This window comes from Ipomoea nil, unplaced genomic scaffold (genome assembly GCF_001879475.1).
Source record: "Ipomoea nil cultivar Tokyo-kokei standard unplaced genomic scaffold, Asagao_1.1 scaffold0188, whole genome shotgun sequence".
Taxonomy (NCBI): Eukaryota; Viridiplantae; Streptophyta; class Magnoliopsida; order Solanales; family Convolvulaceae; genus Ipomoea; species Ipomoea nil.
In genome coordinates, this window is record NW_017616616.1 from 4,544,836 (window position 1) to 4,565,798 (window position 20,963).

At 37.9% G+C, this 20,963-nt stretch overlaps 5 protein-coding genes across 6 annotated transcripts; 4 read left to right on the forward strand and 1 right to left on the reverse strand.

Annotated features, from left to right (window-relative positions):
• The first annotated feature begins 654 nt into the window (after positions 1-654).
• LOC109185432 (ubiquitin-conjugating enzyme E2 28-like) lies at positions 655-4,654 on the forward strand. The gene is made up of 5 exons (XM_019335457.1): positions 655-765; positions 892-1,003; positions 2,621-2,748; positions 3,408-3,512; positions 4,291-4,654. The coding sequence occupies exons 2-5, from the start codon at positions 934-936 to the stop codon at positions 4,432-4,434; spliced, it is 447 nt and encodes a 148-aa protein (XP_019191002.1). The 5' UTR covers positions 655-765; positions 892-933; the 3' UTR covers positions 4,435-4,654.
• Positions 4,655-5,447: 793 nt separating this feature from the next.
• On the forward strand, positions 5,448-7,026 carry LOC109185422 (pathogenesis-related genes transcriptional activator PTI6-like). The gene has a single exon (XM_019335452.1). The coding sequence runs from the start codon at positions 5,869-5,871 to the stop codon at positions 6,748-6,750; it is 882 nt and encodes a 293-aa protein (XP_019190997.1). The 5' UTR covers positions 5,448-5,868; the 3' UTR covers positions 6,751-7,026.
• An 831-nt stretch (positions 7,027-7,857) lies between these two features.
• On the forward strand, positions 7,858-10,829 carry LOC109185402 (mitochondrial carrier protein MTM1-like). 2 transcript variants are annotated; one of them, XM_019335428.1, is made up of 11 exons: positions 7,858-8,285; positions 8,575-8,649; positions 8,795-8,803; positions 8,834-8,917; positions 9,125-9,184; positions 9,298-9,468; positions 9,576-9,675; positions 9,744-9,838; positions 9,944-10,093; positions 10,228-10,286; positions 10,404-10,829. In XM_019335428.1, the coding sequence occupies exons 1-11, from the start codon at positions 8,031-8,033 to the stop codon at positions 10,522-10,524; spliced, it is 1,179 nt and encodes a 392-aa protein (XP_019190973.1). In that variant the 5' UTR covers positions 7,858-8,030; the 3' UTR covers positions 10,525-10,829. The 2 variants fall into 2 exon arrangements, with proteins under 2 accessions (XP_019190973.1, XP_019190965.1); XM_019335420.1 differs by having other exon boundaries at positions 8,795-8,917.
• Positions 10,830-13,103: 2,274 nt separating this feature from the next.
• Positions 13,104-17,104, reverse strand: LOC109185412 (CMP-sialic acid transporter 1). Its single transcript, XM_019335440.1, has 8 exons — positions 16,944-17,104; positions 16,615-16,698; positions 16,245-16,459; positions 16,004-16,082; positions 15,285-15,454; positions 14,809-14,995; positions 14,178-14,255; positions 13,104-13,835 (listed from the first exon to the last, which is right to left on the reverse strand). Exons 1-8 carry the CDS (start codon positions 16,992-16,994, stop codon positions 13,692-13,694), a joined length of 1,008 nt encoding a protein of 335 aa, XP_019190985.1. The 5' UTR covers positions 16,995-17,104; the 3' UTR covers positions 13,104-13,691.
• A 1,074-nt stretch (positions 17,105-18,178) lies between these two features.
• On the forward strand, positions 18,179-20,805 carry LOC109185475 (light-sensor Protein kinase-like). The gene is made up of 3 exons (XM_019335460.1): positions 18,179-18,224; positions 18,326-20,251; positions 20,447-20,805. The coding sequence occupies exons 2-3, from the start codon at positions 18,358-18,360 to the stop codon at positions 20,599-20,601; spliced, it is 2,049 nt and encodes a 682-aa protein (XP_019191005.1). The 5' UTR covers positions 18,179-18,224; positions 18,326-18,357; the 3' UTR covers positions 20,602-20,805.
• The last annotated feature ends 158 nt before the right edge of the window (positions 20,806-20,963 follow it).

Sequence of the window (20,963 nt, forward strand, 5' to 3'; positions counted from 1 at the left end):
TTTATAGAGCAAAGGGGCATCATTTATTCATAGGTGTTCTTGGGTGTTTGTTTGTAGATGGAAGGGGAAGTATATAGTGCATTGAGAAAGAGAGTTGAGAGAGCGGAACCCTCAAGTTGGAGGGTTAAGAGCCCTTTTATAGACCCAAGGGAGGTGACGGATTTGACCCGTCACCTTTGACCTCGACCTGAAGACTGGAATCGAACCGCTTGACCCCGACCCAACTATAAACGGGAACGCGGATCGAGGGTATATAACCTATCACTTGTCCTTCGATTATTTTAGTTATTTATTCTTTGGGCTCCCATTTTTTGGGCCGGTGTTCTTGGGCTTTGTATGCATATCAATTGGGCTTCACGCCCCGAGTAATAGAAGTATCGCTCTTTTGTTCCGTTCTATATTTCCTATACCTAATTTATGGTGGATCCGATCTCAATAAAACTATCAGTTGGCAAGTACAAGGTATGATGCGAGGTTAAATAATAATATTTAATTTTATTTAAAATATACATTTACATTACAAGGTGAATAATGAAATTTATGTTCAAAGCCTACAGTGGAAAGGCCCATATCGAAAGCCCGCGAAGAATGCGACCGATATAACGGGCCACCACTTACGGAAGCCCAAAAAGTTTAATAATAATAATAAAAAACCGCAACTACTCCGTAATGGAGTCATATTTTCCTCGTTGAGAGTTGAGACTTAAAGTCAGCCAGCAAATACTGAATTATTCTTCCTTGTTTCAGTCTCGAGTTTCTCGTCAGGTTCGTCACGCATCTACACATACAGGCTTCGTGATATCTGTATCTGTATATTTATTTGTGTGGATATGCTTTGATTTATGCAGAAATCTTCTGATATAGATTTTATTTTTATGATATAATCATCAGATCGGCGCTAACCTCTTTGATTCGTCGAGTTTCTTCTGATCGATGGCTTCCAAAAGGATCCTGAAGGAGCTCAAGGATCTCCAGAAAGATCCTCCTACCTCTTGCAGCGCTGGTATATATATATGTTTTGTGTGTTCATCTTTTAGTAATTTGTTTTGTACCTATATGGATTTTTTGTTTTTGTTTCATGTGTTCGTTGAACAAAATTGGATTTTGTCACTGTTTTGTTTTATGAACGATTGAAAGGCTCTGTTGGCCGATCTATCTATTCAATTGTGATTTGAAGACTCTGCTTTGGGTATTTGGCAGCATTTGTGTTATTGCTGTATGGGTCATTGTTTTAGTGGTGTTATTCTATTGCATGCGTAATTTTTGTGCTCAATAAGAAATCAAAGGGTTTAACTTATGTGATGTAATTTGGGTTGGGTGGGTTTTTTCCTTTAGATTGCCATAAAAATGTGTATGCAACCTCTAACACAAGTTTTTTTTGCTGCAAGTGTTCTGAGCAACACTTGCAGCTCCTCATTCTATGAGGATAATAACGTAATCAACCTTATCAACAGAACGGCAGGTGTTCCTCATTCTATGAGGACAATAACATAACAAAAGTTGCTCAGATAGGCATTATCATGATGATACTACAGACAAGCATGGTTACTTGTAATGAAAAAAAATTCAATAAACACAAAACTGTTGTCTCAAGTTTTTTTTTTTTTTTTTTTTTGGTACACGTTGTCTCAAGTGACAAGTTTTAAGCCATGCTAGAAATTGTGAAGGTTGATTGAGTTTGGGAAATTAAGCTTAAACACTGTTGCAAAGCTTGGCCTAGGCACTAGTTGCCCCTAGGCTGAGACTAAACAGGTGCTAGTCACCAATTTATTTGGTTAGCTGACTCAGCCCTCAGCATCAGCTGAGTCGGCTGATTAATTTTTTTTTTTTATTTAGGTTTGTTTCACTAAAACGGCGTCGTTTAGCGTGAAACAAACCTAAAATGTAATGGGTAATGTTGCGGTATCACACATCAAAACTAAAATCAGATCGCACAACATTCCCAAGTAGAAACTAAGAAACCTCAAACCTAGAACCTGGAACCTGATGCCATTGCCTTCCGCCCCCCAAATCGCTCTCGCCTTTCACTGCTTAGATGCCATCACTGGCCAACCATTGCATCTAATCGACGGATTGAGATGACTCAGACGAGTAAGAAGCCCATCACCGCAGCCTGCAGCTCACCATCGCCCATTGCCTAGTTGCCACTTGGAAGTATGAGGTTTTACCGTTTTCGACATTCCCTTTTGGCTTCAATGCCTTATATGGCTACTATCTGAGACTTTGATGAGTTATATGCGTTATATTCCCTTTTGGCTTTAATGCTAGGGTTAGGAAATGATTTTAATTTATAAAAAATTCACTATATAACTATTTAACATTTTTTTACTAAGGCACCTAGGGCCCATCCACCGCCTGTTGGGCGCCTACCAAGTTCCACAACACTGAACTAAAATATACTGTCTTGGACCTCTGTATCTCATCATTTTATTTATTCATTCCGTTGATTGTTGACCTTAATCTATTCAGGCTGATTGGGTCATTCTGAATTAATTACGTGTGGAGTGGCGTCATTGGAATTAATTTTCCCTTTCTGTCCAATCAAAGTAGCATGATTTAATAATGAGTACCAGAAGACGCTAATAACATTTATTTTTGTGTTGTGTTATTTGCTGAACAGGACCTGTTGGTGAGGACATGTTTCACTGGCAAGCAACCATAATGGGTCCCCCAGATAGCCCATATACTGGGGGAGTGTTTTTGGTTACTATTCATTTCCCCCCTGATTATCCATTCAAACCTCCAAAGGTAGAAGATGAATTAAAGTTACTATTGATATATATGGCATCTCAATTAGAAACTTACCTTTGTTCTTGGATGACTGAGCTTCTAAACAACTCCAACATGGGGAAGCGGGTGGGCTAGTCTGTTTGATTTATCTTGTAGTTCTTTACTCATATACTAGTTACCAGTTACAGTAAAACTTTTCATATGCATGTGTATTAGTGCTTAACTGCTGATTTGAATGACTTATTAGTCTAAAAAATCTATCTTGTCTAGACAAATTCTCAGCTGTTCTATAATTTCCTAATTTTCAAAGTGTCACATGGAATTTGTTGGAACCGTAGTCTTTGTAGCTGAATTTCATGGCTATGTTGTTGCTTGGCTTCCTGATGTATGAATGTGTTGTGCAGTGTGCTGTTAACAGATGAAAGATCTAAAATAAAATAAGGAGAATTGTGATAATCATAGTTGATCTCCACTAACACCATGAAAAAGGGATTGTATGTTGGAAACGGGATGTTGTAGAATGTCTAATAATTTCTTAGAAGAAACAGGAGGATGAAATCTTTTTAAGTGAACATAAATAAATTTAAATTCAAGGTTATAGAATGGCAGTATTTCCTATTCTACTAGTTTCTTACAATTATATATTCGTTATGAATTATCTGTTTCCATCCTTTCAGGTTGCTTTTAAGACGAAAGTTTTTCATCCAAATATTAACAGCAATGGTAGCATCTGCCTTGATATCTTGAAGGACCAGTGGAGCCCTGCTTTGACCATCTCAAAGGTTTTGTTAAATTTGATGTTCCTTACTAATTTGCTGAGAACTAATGAAAGCCATCTTGTCATTTAAAAAGACTCCCTAATTCTGAATCAGCCTTCAATAATTTCTTTATTAGCTTTATCTTTTCAATTAACTTCTCTACTGTTACCCTGTGCAAAGACTTGTTAAGTACATCGCCTATTGCTCTCATCCAATTTTCTGCATATATAATCTTCTGGCTCTGAAATTCCTCCATATCTTGTGGCATTTCTCATTCAACCATCTAAGTATCTCACACATTCCATTTCCAATGACATAATGGTAGCTATATCTTTTCTTTCCTGAAAATATTGAACCCTGGCAAGGTTTACATTTCTATTATTTTATATCATGCAAAGATTTGTAAGGACCTGTTTGAATAATCAGCTTAAATATGTGCTTTCAATACACTCAAAAAAGCTAATATATCTTTGGTAAAAATTCCTTTTTCAGCTTATTCTAATAAGTTCCTTGAAATAACTTATGAATAACTATATAAGTTCATATGGTGGTAATATAAGGACCTTATTCCTCGAGTATATGAGCTATTACATCATTTCCTTTTCTATTGGTCTGTTGCACTAGGCACTAGTTAAAACGCTTGAAGTTTAGAGGGGTTATCTTTATGTAGGATCCACAATTCCACATATAATGGTACAGCTTAATAAAATTTTATTGAGCTTGTGGGTTATAGCTCACGTTATGCATTTTAGTTGAGAATTTGCAGTATTATGCATTCTTTAAGATTTGTTGATACTTTCAGGTGCTGCTTTCAATCTGTTCGCTTTTGACGGATCCAAACCCAGACGACCCCTTGGTCCCCGAGATTGCCCACATGTACAAGACAGACAGAAGCAAGTATGAAGGGACTGCCAGGAGCTGGACCCAGAAGTATGCAATGGGTTAAAAACTCAAACTCAACCATTGCTGCATCATCGGTTTTATGTAAAGATATAAATTTGTCGGTCCTATCTATCTACCATTGCAATGGACAAGTGTAGAATAGTGCTAAAATTTGGTCTGCAAATGAAAGATTGTGGTTGGAATTGTTGATATGGACACATATTTTGATGAAAACTAAACTGCAAGTTTTTGGTTTTACTATACTATCCATCCATGAGTTTGAATTTGATGTTAGTTATTGTGATTGCTGGCTTGCTGCTGCATGCTGTCCCTGACTATTAATGGAGAATTGAATTGAGATGAATCTGGAGAGAGGCAGTAAATGTAAATGGAGTACAGACTGGAAAGGTACTCTCATGTTTGACCCTGACAAGTAGTCATCTATCTGATCTGAGGAACAAGTTGGTTTTACTAGGTTGTACGGTGTTCAATGTGACACCGGGCCTGCTGAATCCATTCATTGCGGTCGGTCTATTTGGCTTGGGGGTCAAGCTTTACCTCTTCTGTCTGTACGGTTTCGACTAACTTTACTTTTTCTGTACAGGAAATATTTCATTTCACCATCCTCTCTCTGCTACTTCCTCGAGTAAATCGTGCATTTCTTTGACTCCTACCTTTTTCTCTATAGAAACAATAACCTCTATTAGAAACCCATTATATGTATTTATGGTAAAAATTTAATTTAATTAATTCACCAAATTTGTGGCCTGCCGTTACAGACTGATCTTTTCCTCATTTCAAAAGAAATTGAAGAGGCAGATATATACTTGGTTGACAAGCAAAAAATATTTATTAATTAACGTTGGACTCCCCAAATTTATATTCCATAGATATACGAAGTCTGACGGACTACTTGGCGTCCAAGAATCTGGTCGTGGATTCTAAAACTGATTGCAAATCTCAACCACCCATATTACTATTTATCCTTTTTCGATTATATTATTCATTGTATACCTTCATCCTCAGCTCGTCATATATATCACGAAAAAGAAGAAAAAAAAAAATCAATGCATTAATTATTATTATTTTTAAATAAAAAATAAAAAAATAATATAATGGGGAAAAGGGTAGTACGTATGTATGTATATGTAAGACGAGGCCCTATATAAGTGTGGTGAGTTGCATTTGGAGGAATCTGAGATTGTAGGGGGTAGTTGTTGATCACACGTACAGTCACTTGTGTGTAGGGATCTTTTACTTTTACTACTTCAATTGCATATATATTATATTGACCATCTATCGTTAAAGCCGCTCTTAAATTCAATCTTCAGTTACAGTTTGTGCAGGACTTGTTCTTACGCCATTTTTTGCGTAACTCTCCCATCTATATTCTCTCACTTCATCTTCTTCTTCTTTATGTATGTGAATCCTTAGCTTTCTGTTAGGTTATATCACCAAAAATATAAACGTACAGAAGAAGAAGGGCGAAAGGAAAGATATGGATGGGAATGGTAATCCTGTTAAATACAGGGTTGAGAAGACTGTCACTCTGAAGCAGTTTAAGGGTGGGGTGTGTGATAATATGCCCCGGGTGGTACGGATATCTGTGACTGATGATGATGCCACGGATTCTTCCGGTGATGAGGGCGGTGGTTTCCGGCGGATCATGAAGAAACACGTGAGCGAGGTGAGACTGGAGAGGGGTGGGTTGGTGGAGGATAGGAATGGGAATAGGTATAAGAAAGTGAAAACGGGTGGGAAGAAGGTGGCGCAGGTGGGTGAGGATCAGCAGAAAGGTGGGAGTGGGAGTGGGAGGAAGTTTCGGGGAGTTAGGCAGCGGCCGTGGGGGAAATGGGCGGCGGAGATTCGGGATCCGATTCGGAAAACCAGGATTTGGTTGGGGACTTTCAACACCGCCGAGGAAGCTGCCTACGTCTACGACACTGCCGCAATCGAGTTACGCGGACCCGACGCCATGACCAACTTCCTAACTCCTCCTCTTCCGCCGCCCAGGTCCGCCGTATCCGACTACGACTCCACCGGGGAGTCCGAGGTCCTTCCCGTTCCCTCGCCAACCTCCGTCCTCAGAACGCATACCGCCACCACCGCCGCCGCCGAGAAACAGAACGGAAATGAAAACAAGCAGTGCGGAGTTGAACCGCCGACGACAGAAAATGGAGACGGTGTACTGACGACGAATTGTTGTGTAGAGACAGAGCAGTGTTGTCTGAACGGGGTTTTGGATTTCTGGTCGTCTTCTTCCTTGTTAACCGACTACTACCATTACGGCGACGAGAAGATTCTGCCGGAGGTGAAGATGGAGGGGAGTTTAGATGACATTTCGCTGGATTTTCAGGCTTGTACGTGGGATATGATGTGAATCAAGCATCCTTAATGCTAACTTAATTTGTACATGATGAAAACTCGATCTACAATGTTTTTGTCGCGTCGGGCCAAAATGCTTTACTATTTCTTTATTAATTTATTTATTTTTGCATGACAGCTTCTTTTTGATTTAGAGACCTGGACAATCTAGTATTGTAGTACATATGTAGTGTGTAGCCACTAATCTTCAATTAGACTAGCTAGTAAGCTTTTCTTTAATTTGTTGAAGATGTAAGTTTCAGAATAATAAAATTTAATTTGTTGGCCTGTACTTCATACTTGCACTAAGTTTTATTGAATCATTATGATCTAACTATTATTGAAAATTCTGAAATTTTCGACCACCTGAATCAAGTTGAACGTCTTGTTCCGACAATATTTTATTTTTAGTGTCGGAAAAAATCTTTGTATTTTTGACCACTTTTTACTTTTTAAATTAAGTGGACGGAAATTCCATAATTTTAAGCAGTGAACGAAGCCATTCAATTAACGTACATAAAACGTAATCTTGTGTGTGGCTGGACTTCTCCATTGATCAAAGAGACAAAGAGTAAGAACAATAGTTGTACCAAAGGCAAATTATGCTGTGGAACTGTGTCCACTTGCAAGGTAGGACATAATTTGTAAATATAGAGTTCAAAAATTATGAACATAGTTCTGTAATTGTGAACATAGAGTTCTCAATAATTGTGAATATAAAGTTTAAAAATTATGAATAAGAGTTTAGTAATTATAAACATATCTGTAATTGTGAATATAGATTTTAATAATTGTGAATATGAAGTTCAAAAATTATAAACATAGAGTCTAGTAATTATGTACATAGAACTTAATTATGTACATAGAACTATGTCCACATTAGACACAGTTCCACGGCATAACAATTGTGTACCAAATTGTCCACACAATACTCCTCTCTTCTATGCTAAGCCCAATGGGCCTGGGTATAAGGTCACTGAACTCAGCATGACAGGCCCAATAGGGAACAAAAACATGTTGAAGCAAAAATAGTGGTAATTGGGGCGACAGTGTTCAGCCCATATGTGGAGCATTATGGAATTACGTGGGCGATGATGTCATTGTCGGAACCCAAGTTGTTGGAGTTGTGAATTTTCACAGCCACGCGGTCTCTTGGCGCCGTTAACGTCTGACGTTTGGCTGCCTCGTTTGAACGCCACGAATCGCATCCCTCCCCATCCTCTATTTCTCCATGCAATATTGTTCGTCTGGAAGAAAACCCTAAGAGATTTTATTCCGGTAAAATTGGATTCTTTTATGGTGGTTGGATCATCGTCGACGAAGCAGGGGTTGCCTTCATGGATTGGAGCAACCGCAGCTACCAGAACTGCAACCGCCGTGGACTTGGATAGGAGCTCCCCCGCCGCGTCTACGGCGATGGCTAATGGTGAAGCTCAGCAGTCTCACCATGCCAATTCGGATGTGGATTTGGGTTTTGTGGAGAGGACATTTTCTGCCGCCGGTGCCGCCGTTGTCTCCGCAATCCTCGTCAACCCTCTCGATGTCGCCAAGGTAGCTCGGGTTCATATTCAATTCTTCATTTTCCTACGATAACTAATAGATTGTAGTTTGTTATTATTTGGTTTTCTATGGTACCATTCTTGGTTTCCTTTGGGAATTATATATTAATGTTTTAATTCGGAAAGCTGATCTCAGCTCAGCTTATCAGGTTGCCCTTAAAGCTCAAACTTTAACTATTCCAACTTGAGATTTTAGGAGTTTTATTTATTTGTTGTTGTCAATTGTCATAGTATTTCAATACTTAATTGTATCAAATGCGCTTCTCTTTACTATCTTTCAGACAAGATTGCAAGCTCAGGCTGCTGGTGTCCCCTATGATGGCATTTGTAGGATGGGGTCTTTTGGAGGGCATAGTGTAAGTTTGCAGCTTTTTGTGCTGTTTTGAACATGTTGGAGTTCAACTACAAAGTCCATTCTGTTTTGATACTTAGGATTTTCTTCAAAGTTAGTTAGGGACTGGTATTGTTTGTGTATAATTAAGCTGCTGGAATTTTGTATAGATGTTGGATCTGAAGTGTAACTCCTCCACAAATAATGCAGTTTTTAGAACTGAGATTTCGTGCCCCCCAGATTCTACGCGGTACAAAGGAACACTGGATGTCCTCTCTAAAGTAATACGTCAGGTTAGTAATTTTCATTCTCAATTGTAAGAAGCTAAAGTTGTATGATTTATCACTGAAGTTGAGTCTTAGTTTTTCCTGGAATTCGTCAATGATATGCTTGATCACCATTTGTTATTATTGCATTCATTCTAATGTAATTAATGTGTTTCCAGTTGTTAGAGTAGGACTAAATATATATCAGCTCTGTAACCTAATAGGAACTTGCAGGAAGGATTGGCTAGATTGTGGAGAGGTACAATGGCAAGTTTAGCATTGGCAATTCCTTCTGTAAGTTCTCTCCTTAACAGGATTGTTTCTAGTATTCTGTTGCACCCTTTTTTCAAGGTACTTCCTATGATGTCAGTAACAAGTTCATAGTCAGTTAAATGAATTTCATTCAGGTGGGGATCTACTTGCCTTTATATGACATTTTCCGAAATTCTATGGAAGAGTATACTTTGCATGGTGCACCTATAGTAACACCATATGTACCCTTAGTTGCTGGATCCTTGGCAAGGTCAGTAGCCTGCATCACTTGTTACCCAGTTGAGCTTGCCCGAACACGTATGCAGGTAGGCACCCGTTCTTGTATGAGCAAACTCCTTTTACGGAATTACAGCATTGAAATCTCAATCTCTAGATGGAACGATTTGCTAAATTTTGCTTCATTTAATTGCAGGCTTTCAGAGATGTCCCTAATGGTGTGAAGCCTCCAGGAGTGTTGAAGACATTGGTTGGGATCATTTCGCCTGTCAGAAGTGCAAATGGCCATCAACATTGTAAGTTTTCTCGTAATGTTAATCATCTAATAATGAACTAATCATCCTAACTTGTTGATCATTGCCAGCAATTCAAGTGTACCGCACTCTGTGGACTGGGCTAGGAGCACAACTTGCCCGTGATGTCCCTTTCTCTGCAATTTGCTGGGGAACTCTCGAGCCAGTAAGTGTCAAAAGCCTCTTTGTTTGGCAAATCTACTCCCCACAGGTTTATATTGTATTTATTTCTGTGCAACATGATCGATCCTTGCTAAATATTATTATGTAGGTTAGGAGAAAAGTGTTGGGTCTTACGAGCAATGAAGCAAGTGCAGGCAGTATCCTGGGCGCAAACTTCTGTGGTGGATTCATTGCAGGGAGCCTTGCTGCTGCTGTTACATGCCCTTTAGACGTGGCAAGGACCCGGAGGCAAATAGAGGTCAGTATCTTTGTATTTTATTGATTTGATGTGTTTAAAAAATGATGGTTGAGAAACAAAGAACAAGAAAGGTTCAACATTTCAAAGAAAGGACATTATTAAGACAAGATGCTATTATTACTTTGGATTCTCAGAACGATCCTGAGCGAGCACTGAAGATGACAACCAGAAGAACATTGATCGAGATCTGGAGGTATATCTTGGCTATTCTTTTGTACCCCATTTCCCCTCAATCGATCTCTATGGAAGTCTTTCCTCCATGACAGAAACATCAAGTTAGCTAACGACTACTTGTTTATGAATGAACTAGGGATGGAGGTATGAAAGGATTGTTCACTGGAGTCGGGCCAAGAGTTGCTCGAGCTGGTCCTTCAGTTGGAATCGTAGTTTCCTTCTATGAGGTAGTGAAATATACATTGCACAACAGATAATATACACTGACAACGTAACTCGTTTGGGATATGGATATAGCTAGCTTACATTACAGTCTGGTTGAACAACATACAGAAACAGCTAATCAAGAAAGCCAAATTAGGCAAAACAAGCAATTTGTATTTGGATGCCGCCCACTCTCTCTTGTACCCATTCTTTTCTTTTCAATACAAAATAGCAATATATATATATCATTAGGATAAGAACTAAGAAGAATGTGTTTTTCATGTATACACGACTCAAGGCCGGCCTGTTGGGGCAAGAATGATGAAATAAGCAATGCAATTCTTTTGGTCTATTTTTTTCCGATGTTATCTGTGCACTCTGTATAGACAGACAATCATCTCTGTCACGTTTTGTTGTTTGATTCATAAAACATTTGCAGACAGCATGCTTTAGTTGTCGCACGCAACCTAAGAATTGAAACTCCACAAGATTCAATCTCTTTAGATTTCGGACTTCCCCATGATATATAATTGTAATGCCTTCCTTGTGGACTCTAAGAATTCACTTATTTTAACAAACAAAAACTCCCTTCCTTTATCATACGCGTCTGTCTCGCCGCCGCCTAGCTACAACGGCTTAGATTTGACCACCGTGAACTATTTTTTTAAGTCTAGAAAATTAAAGGAGAATTCTTCAACATACGTTTTTTCTGACCTTCTGAAATACAAAGAATTCTTGATCAAATTAAAGAAAACTTGGATGGCTTCTTCAATTCACGCATCATATCATATCAACCCAACCTTAAACATACATACCTAAATCAACAGTACACATCATTTAAGGATGTTTCTTACTATATATATATATATATATATATATATATATATATATATATATATATATATATATGGGATTTTATTATGAAACTACATAGAAATAAGATGGCAATGCAAGCACGTACTTATACTAGATACTAGATAGTTTAAAGCGAATATAATTAAGATGAAAAGGACCAAAGAAAAGCTCCCATGGCGAACTTTCTTTTGTGGTTGACATCTCCCTGGACAGGCAGACCGTACTCGATGAGCAGGCAGTCCAGCTTCCACTCCGGCATGGTTTCGTATTCCGCCCGCGTGTACCTCGGGTAGTGCAAGGGCATCTGAAACCCCACGTTTCCGCACCGCTCCCTTCCATTTCCGCCGCTGTCAGGTGGCGTTGGCCGTGCCATGGACTCCATTCCTCCACCACTCATATATTCAAGTTTGTATATGTATGTATGTATGTATGTGTAAAGCTGGCTAAGCTAGCTGGGTTGATTGCCTATGAACCCCTATTTATAGTAGTAGTGAAGGACAAGCATGCATTATATTGTCCATCGAGGTGGTTGAGGAATAATGTAACGTTTGAAAATAGCCAAAGGCTGTTTCTTTCAATTTTATTAATTTTCCCTTGCAATGTGGTTTGAGTGTTGGTATCCAACTTTGTTATTTATGATCAGCTTTATAATTTCGAGGGTCAGGATTGTTTTTTCCAACAATAAGTATATATACAATACACGTACTCAAAAAGACTGTAATATATATAAGATCATAAATCCATAATCATGGTTTGTTTTAATTAAAATTGTAAGTATATGTACAATGAATTATGCACCGATATGATATATTTTATATTTTTCTTATTATTGAAAAATGTACTTGTTTTACATGATTCCTAATCATGATTTGCTTTGATTATTGGAAGATTATTTGAATATAAGCACTTGTGCACATAGCTTAAGGTTGACAACAAAAGTGGGTGTTAAATCATCCTTAATTGTCTTCATCAAATATAATTCCTTGTAGGTTAAGATTAAGTATATTCTTAATTGCCCCTAGCATCACTTAAATGTTAGCCACATATCTAGAAACTACTGTTTAAGTCAACAATAAAACCATAGATCAATGTCCAGAAATGTACCAGAAAACCATATGAAGAAGAAGAGGGCTAGGAGCATTGAATGCCATGGAAAGTTTAGTTGATGATGTCTCACCTGCCATAACCCCACAAGTCATCTATCTTTGATGGGGGCGACCAATTTGGACATGGCAGGCAATCCAGGCATTCAATAGTTCTCGAAAGAACACCACATTTTGGTGGCCATTCATTTGCTGCCACTACTTCTAATAATAATAATAATAATAATAATAATAATACAGCCCGCATGAGCAGCTCAGTTGATCATAGGGATAAACTTTGAGAAGAATGCGGCAGTGTGGAAACAACCTCTCAAAGTGTCTAGCCTCTGTGGTCCAGTTAAGTTACCATGATTTTCATCCCCCAAATGCTCTGTCGGGCCGGGGTGTGGGAACCCTTGGATTAGGGAAGAATAATAATGCAGTCATCAATACAGCAGTACCTAGTTTTGATATATGTTGAAGACCACAAATGGTGGCTTCCCATTGCCCACCATTGTCGGCAGTTGAAGGTGGCAGTCACTGCACACATATCCTCACAAGATTCTCTAACAATGTTTAGCTCTCTCTCATGCCAATAATTTCAGCCAAATAATACTTACAACTGTGCACAACAACAAATCCTCAGCCACTCTTTCTTTCTTTCCATTGCAAGATGAGAAAAAAAGATTATTATGTTTTCAAGAATTGCAGAATTTGAATTAAATAATGAAGCTGTATGTATGTTCATCTACAATGATCATTAATATCGACAAAGAAATCCAGCACTCATCTAACTTAATGCCTTTCCTTAAAGATTCCAAAGAAGAAAAGGATTCAATCAAAATATTAAATGCAAAAGTGGTAGCAGGAAAACAGCTGTAATCAATGTAATAGTAACTGTTGTGTAGGGACCAGACCTTCCTGTTCTGCAGATTCTGTCTCTCTGTTGCCCTCTCTAAGCAAATGAGCAGTATATAAAGGACCACCACATTCTGCAATTCAGTAACTGAATGCATAATACTTTTATGAGGCTACTCTTATAATTGCGGTTTTGTTGAAGCAGGGTCAAGTTATTTTACAGAGAAAAAAAAACCCACTCCAACTACCATACAACTATCTTTCCTCTAGGGGGAGACCTACCCTGTTGATTTTTATGCGGTGAATGTCAATGTCAATAATTGAATGTGAATCTATAGATGTCTGTGTAAGAAGTTAAACCTAGATTGGAGCTAAAACTTCATGCTGATATCAAGATATATTATCACTTAAGTGTGCACTATACATCACGAAACTGTTCTTCGATCCACAGAAACTTCAGTCAAGTTCTCTGGGGCATCTTTTGTTGTCAAAGGCAAATCCACTAGCGTGTTAGGAGGAGCAAAATACATATGTAGTGACATCATGCAGATTAAAATACCCAAAAACAGCTGCAATGGAAACAAGATAAATACAATATGCATTAGTAGGAAGTATTTCTGTCCACAGAAATAATGATCTGAAAATGTTTTATCAAATATTAATTAATGTTATATACTCGGAAAGTCAGAAGCTGGAAGCTGCAGGAGCGAAACTATATGTAATTCTCAATCCTTTAAAAAAAATTATTTAAATTATTGTTCTTCCAATGTTTCAAAAATATTAAAGGGTAGTAAATAGAAATTTTGACAGATGAAATAAGTTATTGAAATACGTGCATATGCTATGTTCAAGGTTGAAGTTGAGGAGCAATACAAGGGAAGGAAAAATGAAAAAGAATAAAGTAAGCTTACTTGCACTGTTGGCTTGAAATCGAATAGGAACACTGATAATAACATTGTTAAAAGCATTGCCATAGATGTGGAGTATACCTTCAAGGGAAAAAGAACATGCAAAATCTCTGCTTTATATTTGGTAGAAATTTTAAAATTAGGATAAAGCAGGCAGATTATAATCATCACATGCAAACTTCTCGACCAAGTTCATGTTATTCTAACACAAACAATGATTTGTTCACTGAACTCTGATGTAAATACTAGGGCGAAAGGGCACTATTAATTCTGTGTAACTTTGAAAATAGAAAACTAAAGAGTGTCATCTCAATAACTATTTGACAATCAGCAAATACTTTTCCCTAGGAACCAGACTTTCCCCTTCATTTCTCATTCCAATTATCATAAAAGACTCAAGGCCAGGAGCAAAAATAGCTAGAATTAGCATAAGAATGAGAAAGCAAATAGACTGACTTCAAAGAATTGTAAACTTGGTCCCAAAGTGTTACAGGGTAATCTATCTTAGGATCCCTGGCTTCATAGAGAAGCCGTAAGCCCTTTTACCACTAAGCCAATCTCAAATAAGAAAGCAGGAAGCAGTCTAAACTCTAAAGAAACCAAGGAAAGAGAAAAAAAAAAAAAGGGATCATACCTTCACAATATTGTCAGCATACTTCATTAACCATGATACAAGAAGCCCAGTTGTTCCCAGATTCAAAACCACCAACCATGTTGTAATACTGTACCCATTAAAAATGCGTTGCCACCATGCTCCTCTTTCAAACCCGCTTTTGAAATCATCAAGGAGAAGTCGTCCCATGTTGAATATCGAGCCAAATCTGAAAATAAAATATACTATTTTGGATCAATAAGCTGATCTATGGTTCACAGGCCTATAGCGATATAATGCAATTTGATCATCTTACTAAGTCATCAACCCTTGTTTGTTTTTTTTAGATTTTGTGCCTTTTTCCCTTTCAGCAATGGGTGATGGAAAGAGTCACAACAGTATGTATGTAATACATGGATAATATTACACTAATACATCAGTTCAGGTTGACTAAACATGCTACATGCCCATTCACTATTATATGGAGTACACTGCATTTCATCATATAAGGAACTTACGTATATAATTGGACATTCTGCCAGTATAAACTGTCATTGTTCTTTTTCATCAAGAATTCAGTGTAAACACCGGCTAAGGCTGAAAGACAAGCAGACAACACCCCCAACATATATCCCTGAATGGGTGATGTAAACATTGAATTGCAAGAAGCCTCTCCGCAGCCTTTCACCTATATCAATACGAAATAAACAAGCCATTGTGAGAGCAATTATGTATTTATGTCTTATATTTCTTGAGTTGCTAAATTAAGCTAGAGGCATGCATAATGTATTCAGAAAGAAACAACTGCATGGATAAAGAGGTTTGAAAGGTCATGAGCTCCATACAAGGTTGAAGCCTAGTATCTATCCCCATCCACAACTGATATACTCGTAAACCTTCCCTACCCCCAATCCCCCACAAAAAAGGGAGGGATAAGTTGAAAATCGAATAGACTCATGAAAATTTTCACACATGTGATATGTCAACTCACATTCTAATGTTATTGATGAAATATCACATTAAAGTCAAAACACATTTTCTAAATACAACAGCTTTTTTTTTTCCTCAATAAAATGATAACTATTCTCTTTAATTTTGCATTCCTAGTTTCTTTATGTGATACGACTATACGAGTAATATTTATTCAAATTATTGTTCAAGTCTCTAGAAAGCGGTCAGGGTAGCTCACAAAGCATAGTACAAAGGAAGTACAGAGGTAAAAGGATTGCAGCAGTACCTGGCTTGTGGTTGTTCCAACAGCCAATAATACAATTGCCATCCACTGCAAATTAGAAAGCTTCCTCTTCAAAAAGAGCCTAAAAAATTCAAATATCTCCTATTTTATGAAGAATCAAGGACAAAATGCATAATGGAATAATATCCAGTGAAAGGAGGCAAATTTAAAGTTGAATGGCAGTGTGAAAAGAGGATTAAGGTTACACCTTAGATGAATACATATAAACTAAAAAATGCAGTACCTGAATAATATTCCAGTGGTAACAATTTTCAAGTTTCCCATTATCTGGTAACTTGATGTATCCACGTAGGTCAAAGTAGCGAATTGAATGTTATTGTGAATAAGGTAAATGATAGATGGAATTGGGTACAGGCGAATGCTCTTCCATTCCGTGGTCATTTTTGGAGGAGGTGAGTTTTTCATCTCTCTTGATAGGAAGATACTAGATACAAGAAGCTGCATTTAAAACACAATGCATTAATAAAGAAGAACCTGAATAAATCAGACAAATCACCCCTCTCCTCTCTCTAACAAAGAAGTTAAGTAAGCACAATTAAATAAGAATAATCATCTGATACCATTTTGGCTGCAAAAACATTTAAAGCTATTACCTTGAACACTTCAGCAAGAAAAGGAACTGTCGCATAGTCATATTTATATCCTCCATTACTTTGAGATAAAGTCGTCAAAATTCCCTGCCGCATATGATGCAAATTCAACATGTAAATCCAAACAGAGCGACGAAATCCACCTCAACATTAGAAGGTACAGAAAATGATCCTTTAAAGAAGAGCTTCCATGATTTTACTATCCAATATACTTCATAAATTTAGAATATGAAGAATGCATATACTCCGAAATCCGATCAAAAATCAGAAGAAGAAGAAGAAAACGAAGTGAAATTACAGCATAAGAAGAGAGGTGAAGGCTTTAAGACAACCTGCGAGCTGGTGAGAACGGTGAGAAGCGAAGCGACGACGTACCACCGCATCTCGTCGCCGATCTACTTTGCTCTTTGCAATCTGTTAACTCACTCCGACTGTGTGAATCTGTGGAGTAGAGTTTGCCGATCACTTCACAGTTTAGACCCCTCAATGTTTTAGTATTTTGCAAACACCCTCTCTCCAGATCTAGCTTTAAATTTACGGCCCTTGTTTTCACTAATTTACTTATTTACATACTATCAAGTATCAACATACGAGTGTACAAATTAGTCAGACTAAAAAATAAAAAATAAAAAATTATGCACTCAATTTATAAATTGCAAAAATAAATTAAATTAGGAAAAAAAAAAAATAGACCATCAAACTTTAGCTGAAAAGTCACTCCTTAAACTTTTTAAAGAATCAATTACACCAATCAACAATTTATTTTAATGCAACGAAACCCAAAAACTGAGTAATGGCCTGCTATCACAGGTCGTTAGGATTTCGACAACTTGATGACGAGATTCCGGCGAAATTTCAGGCAACAAAGTAACTGGTGATCAGAGACCGGCGAACGAACGGCTGTCGGTCATGGAGAAGGAGACCAAGGTCGCCTTCTCCGGTGAGAATGCAACCTTGGTCTCCTTCTCTATGAACGGTTGTCAGTCACTTTGTTGCCTGAAATTTTGTCGGAATCTCGTATGTAGGTTGTCAGAACCCTAATGGCCTGTGATTGCAGGTCATTAACCGATTTTTAGGCTTCATTGCATTAAAATGAGTTGTTGGTGGGTGTAATTGTATCTTTAAATTTAGAGAGCTAATTGACTTTTCAATTAAAGTTTGAGGGCTTATTTGATCATTTTCTTAACGTATATGGATTTGCATGAACCTACATTATAGTATTATTTTGTACATTGTATATTGATAGTTGATACACAAAATCAATCAAGAAATATAATAGATTAGACAAAAGCGTGACGTATTAGAGTAACACATTAATACATTATACACGATCCAAAAACAAATATTTATTTAGTTATTATGTTTAGATTGTACCCAATATTTGGAGAAATGTTTCCATACAACAAATCTGATACATCAACATAACCAACATTTCTAGAAATGTTTTCAATTGGGACATGGTCTAAAAATGTAGATTAGATGTTGGTTGAAGAAATTGTGCATGCATTTGATTTCACCATGCTTTTTTCCAGAGAAGGAGAGATGTATTTGCTAGATAAATGATCTGGGCACTGCATTTAATTCACTGATCTGACTATGCCCATCGTTCATTGGTGAGTAGTTTCATCTCAAGATTCAATTTTTTTTTTAAAACAAAGCAAAAAACTGTGATTGATTCAAATCAACCAAAATCTTTGTTTTTGGGCATTTCCAGATTGAGATTTCTGGTGTGATTAAGGGAGGGTTATGGAGCAATTTAGGCAGATCGGAGAGGCTGTAGGAAGTGTGAAGACATTGATGGTTTTCCAGGATGACATACAAGTGAATCAGAGGCAATGCTGTTTATTGGCAGATATGCTGGAGTGTGCATATAATACAACTGCAGAGTTGATGAAACAGAATCTGAGATATGAAGAGAAGAATTTGAAGTGGAAAATGGTTGAGAACCCATTGAGAGAGCTCCTGAGGGTGTTTAAAGAAGGTGAAATGTACATACGATTTTGTCTGGAGACGAAGGATTTCTGGGCAAAAGCCATTAGTATGTATCAGAACAGTGACTGCATAGAATTCCATGTCTACAACCTTCTTAGCTGCTTTCCCATTGTGATTGAAGCAATTGAGATTGCTGGGGAGGTGTCAGGTTTTGACCATGATGAGATACAGAAGAAGAGGATCATTTATTCACTGAAATATCACAAGGAATGCAAAGATCCAGGAGTTTTCAGTTGGAAATTTGGGAGACAGTACCTGGTTTCTCCAGAATTGTGCAACAGGATAAGTTCAGTGTGGGATGAAGACAGATGGGTCCTGAAAAACAAAGTCCAGGAGAAGAAAAGTTGGGGGCGTTCTTCGTCAAAGCAGGAGCACCGGCTCGCTGATCTCCTGTTGAGCAGGTTGGAGCCATTACCCGACACTGACAAGCTCCTCTTGCCTAGCTCAACTTTACTCGGGTCCAAAGACTACCATATCAAAAGGCGGTTGGAAAACGCGACCCAATACAAGGAGGTTCAGTGGCTCGGGGAGAGCTTCTGTCTAAGACACTTCTTCGGTGAGATTGAGCCGTTGATCTCAGAGATTTCTGATGAACTAGCGCTCACGCACCCCAACATAATGCACATGTTTTGTGGGTTCACAGATGATGAGAAGAAAGAGTGTTACCTTATCATGGAACTCATGAATAGGGATCTATCCAGTTATATTAAAGAGGTTCTTGGCCCAAGGAAAAGAGTTCCATTTTCTCTCCCTGCTGCAATTGATCTCATGCTTCAAGTTGCAAGAGGTATGGAGTATCTACACTCAAAGAAAATCCCTCATGGGAATCTAAACCCTTCAAACATCCTTGTCAAAGTCAAAAGTAGATACATGGAAGGCTACTTACATGCAAAGGTTTCTGGATTTGGGATTAGCCACAACAGGAAACCTCAGGCAGAAAATCAAAATGGGCCACTGAGTTATATCTGGCATGCACCAGAACTTCTAGCTGAGCAAGAAGAGCCAGGGAATTGTGGGGGTTTCTTCAAGTGCTCAGAAAAGTCCGATGTGTACAGTTATGGCATGATTTGCTTTGAGGTTTTGACAGGGAAAGTCCCATTTGATGACAGCCATCTCCAAGGAGACAAAATGAGCAGAAACATAAGGGCGGGCGAGAGGCCATTGTTTCCATTTCCTTTACCAAAATACATGACCAGCTTCACAAAGAAGTGCTGGCATAGTGATCCAAACCAACGGCCTAGTTTCTCGTCTATCTGCAGGATTCTTCGCTATATAACACGGTTCATAGTCATGAACCCAGAACTCACACAGCCCGAAGCACCCATACCACCGTTAGACTATAGTGATATCGATGCAGGGGTCTTAAGGAGCTCTTCAGAGACACTGTCTGTATCACAAATTCCCTTCCAGATGTTTGCTTATAAAGTGGCAGAAAGGGAGAAAGCAACTGCAAGTCATCATCACAGGGAAAACTCTGAATCAGGAAGTGATGTTTCAGCTTGTGGAGATGAAATTATAATTGGAGACGACCCGCCCCATTCACCTAGTCATGATACAAAGTCTGTTGTTAGTTGTCCAGACATCCTCAGCAAGAAACATTCACCATCAATTCGAACTACTGTAGACATCAAATTACTCAAACAGAAAGGTAAAAACTTTCTTCTACTCTACAAAAACGTACTCCTGTCACAGGAGACAACTTTAATTTGTTCAAGCCACTAAAGACCAAACAAATCCCATGGGAAAAAACAAGAAAAGATAGTATATATATATAGTCACTGTTATTGCATGCCCACAGGTTTTAGAACTAACAGTAATTCTGTGGTTTAAACACTATATATAGGAACACCAAGGGGAAGGTCAGTTACTTCAATCAGGCCTCCACAAATGAGTCGACATGGACGTGCTAAGAGGATGAACTCCGAAAGTCAGTTGATGGTTATGAGTCCAAGATCACACAGAACGTCTGGTCACATGTCAGATTCTGATCTCCCCTAAATCTGCTACTTGCAAGACAGCAATCCAACCTATTTCATCAAGTGGAAAATGCCAACTTTATAGCTTAGTGTCTGGTTAAGTTTAGGGAATATTTAGGTTAAATGATTGACACAAATTTACAGATGTATAGATAAAAATGAAATACAATATAGTGCTTTTGCAGGATTGTTGGCCTTTCCTTCAGTTAAATGACTTGTTTTTCATCAAGCTATGCCTATATATGTATATATATGCATGAAGTTTAACTATAAAGTTTCCCAACTAATCATGTGCATATATAAACAAACACATTTATATCCATACAATCAATAGATAAAAGTTAAAATTTTCATTCAAGAGTGCTGTTTAAGGTTGCTGTTGCT

What these genes read in the sequence shown, in the direction of transcription:
- LOC109185432 (XM_019335457.1), top strand. Translation starts at nt 934, where the DNA reads ATGGCTTCCAAAAGGATCCTGAAGGAGCTCAAGGATCTCCAGAAAGAT. An exon ending in ATCCATTCAAACCTCCAAAG is followed by an intron (nt 2,749 to 3,407) that starts GTAGAAGATGAA and finishes CCATCCTTTCAG; the next exon opens with GTTGCTTTTAAGACGAAAGT. An exon ending in CTGCTTTGACCATCTCAAAG is followed by an intron (nt 3,513 to 4,290) that starts GTTTTGTTAAAT and finishes TGATACTTTCAG; the next exon opens with GTGCTGCTTTCAATCTGTTC.
- LOC109185422 (XM_019335452.1), top strand. Translation starts at nt 5,869, where the DNA reads ATGGATGGGAATGGTAATCCTGTTAAATACAGGGTTGAGAAGACTGTC.
- LOC109185402 (XM_019335420.1), top strand. Translation starts at nt 8,031, where the DNA reads ATGGTGGTTGGATCATCGTCGACGAAGCAGGGGTTGCCTTCATGGATT. An exon ending in GGTCTTTTGGAGGGCATAGT is followed by an intron (nt 8,650 to 8,794) that starts GTAAGTTTGCAG and finishes AATTTTGTATAG; the next exon opens with ATGTTGGATCTGAAGTGTAA. An exon ending in TAGCATTGGCAATTCCTTCT is followed by an intron (nt 9,185 to 9,297) that starts GTAAGTTCTCTC and finishes AATTTCATTCAG; the next exon opens with GTGGGGATCTACTTGCCTTT.
- LOC109185412 (XM_019335440.1), bottom strand. Translation starts at nt 16,994, where the DNA reads ATGCGGTGGTACGTCGTCGCTTCGCTTCTCACCGTTCTCACCAGCTCG. An exon ending in ACCACTGGAATATTATTCAG is followed by an intron (nt 16,083 to 16,244) that starts GTACTGCATTTT and finishes TGAATTTTTTAG; the next exon opens with GCTCTTTTTGAAGAGGAAGC. An exon ending in ATTTCAAGCCAACAGTGCAA is followed by an intron (nt 13,836 to 14,177) that starts GTAAGCTTACTT and finishes TTTCCATTGCAG; the next exon opens with CTGTTTTTGGGTATTTTAAT.
- LOC109185475 (XM_019335460.1), top strand. Translation starts at nt 18,358, where the DNA reads ATGGAGCAATTTAGGCAGATCGGAGAGGCTGTAGGAAGTGTGAAGACA. An exon ending in CAAATTACTCAAACAGAAAG is followed by an intron (nt 20,252 to 20,446) that starts GTAAAAACTTTC and finishes CACTATATATAG; the next exon opens with GAACACCAAGGGGAAGGTCA.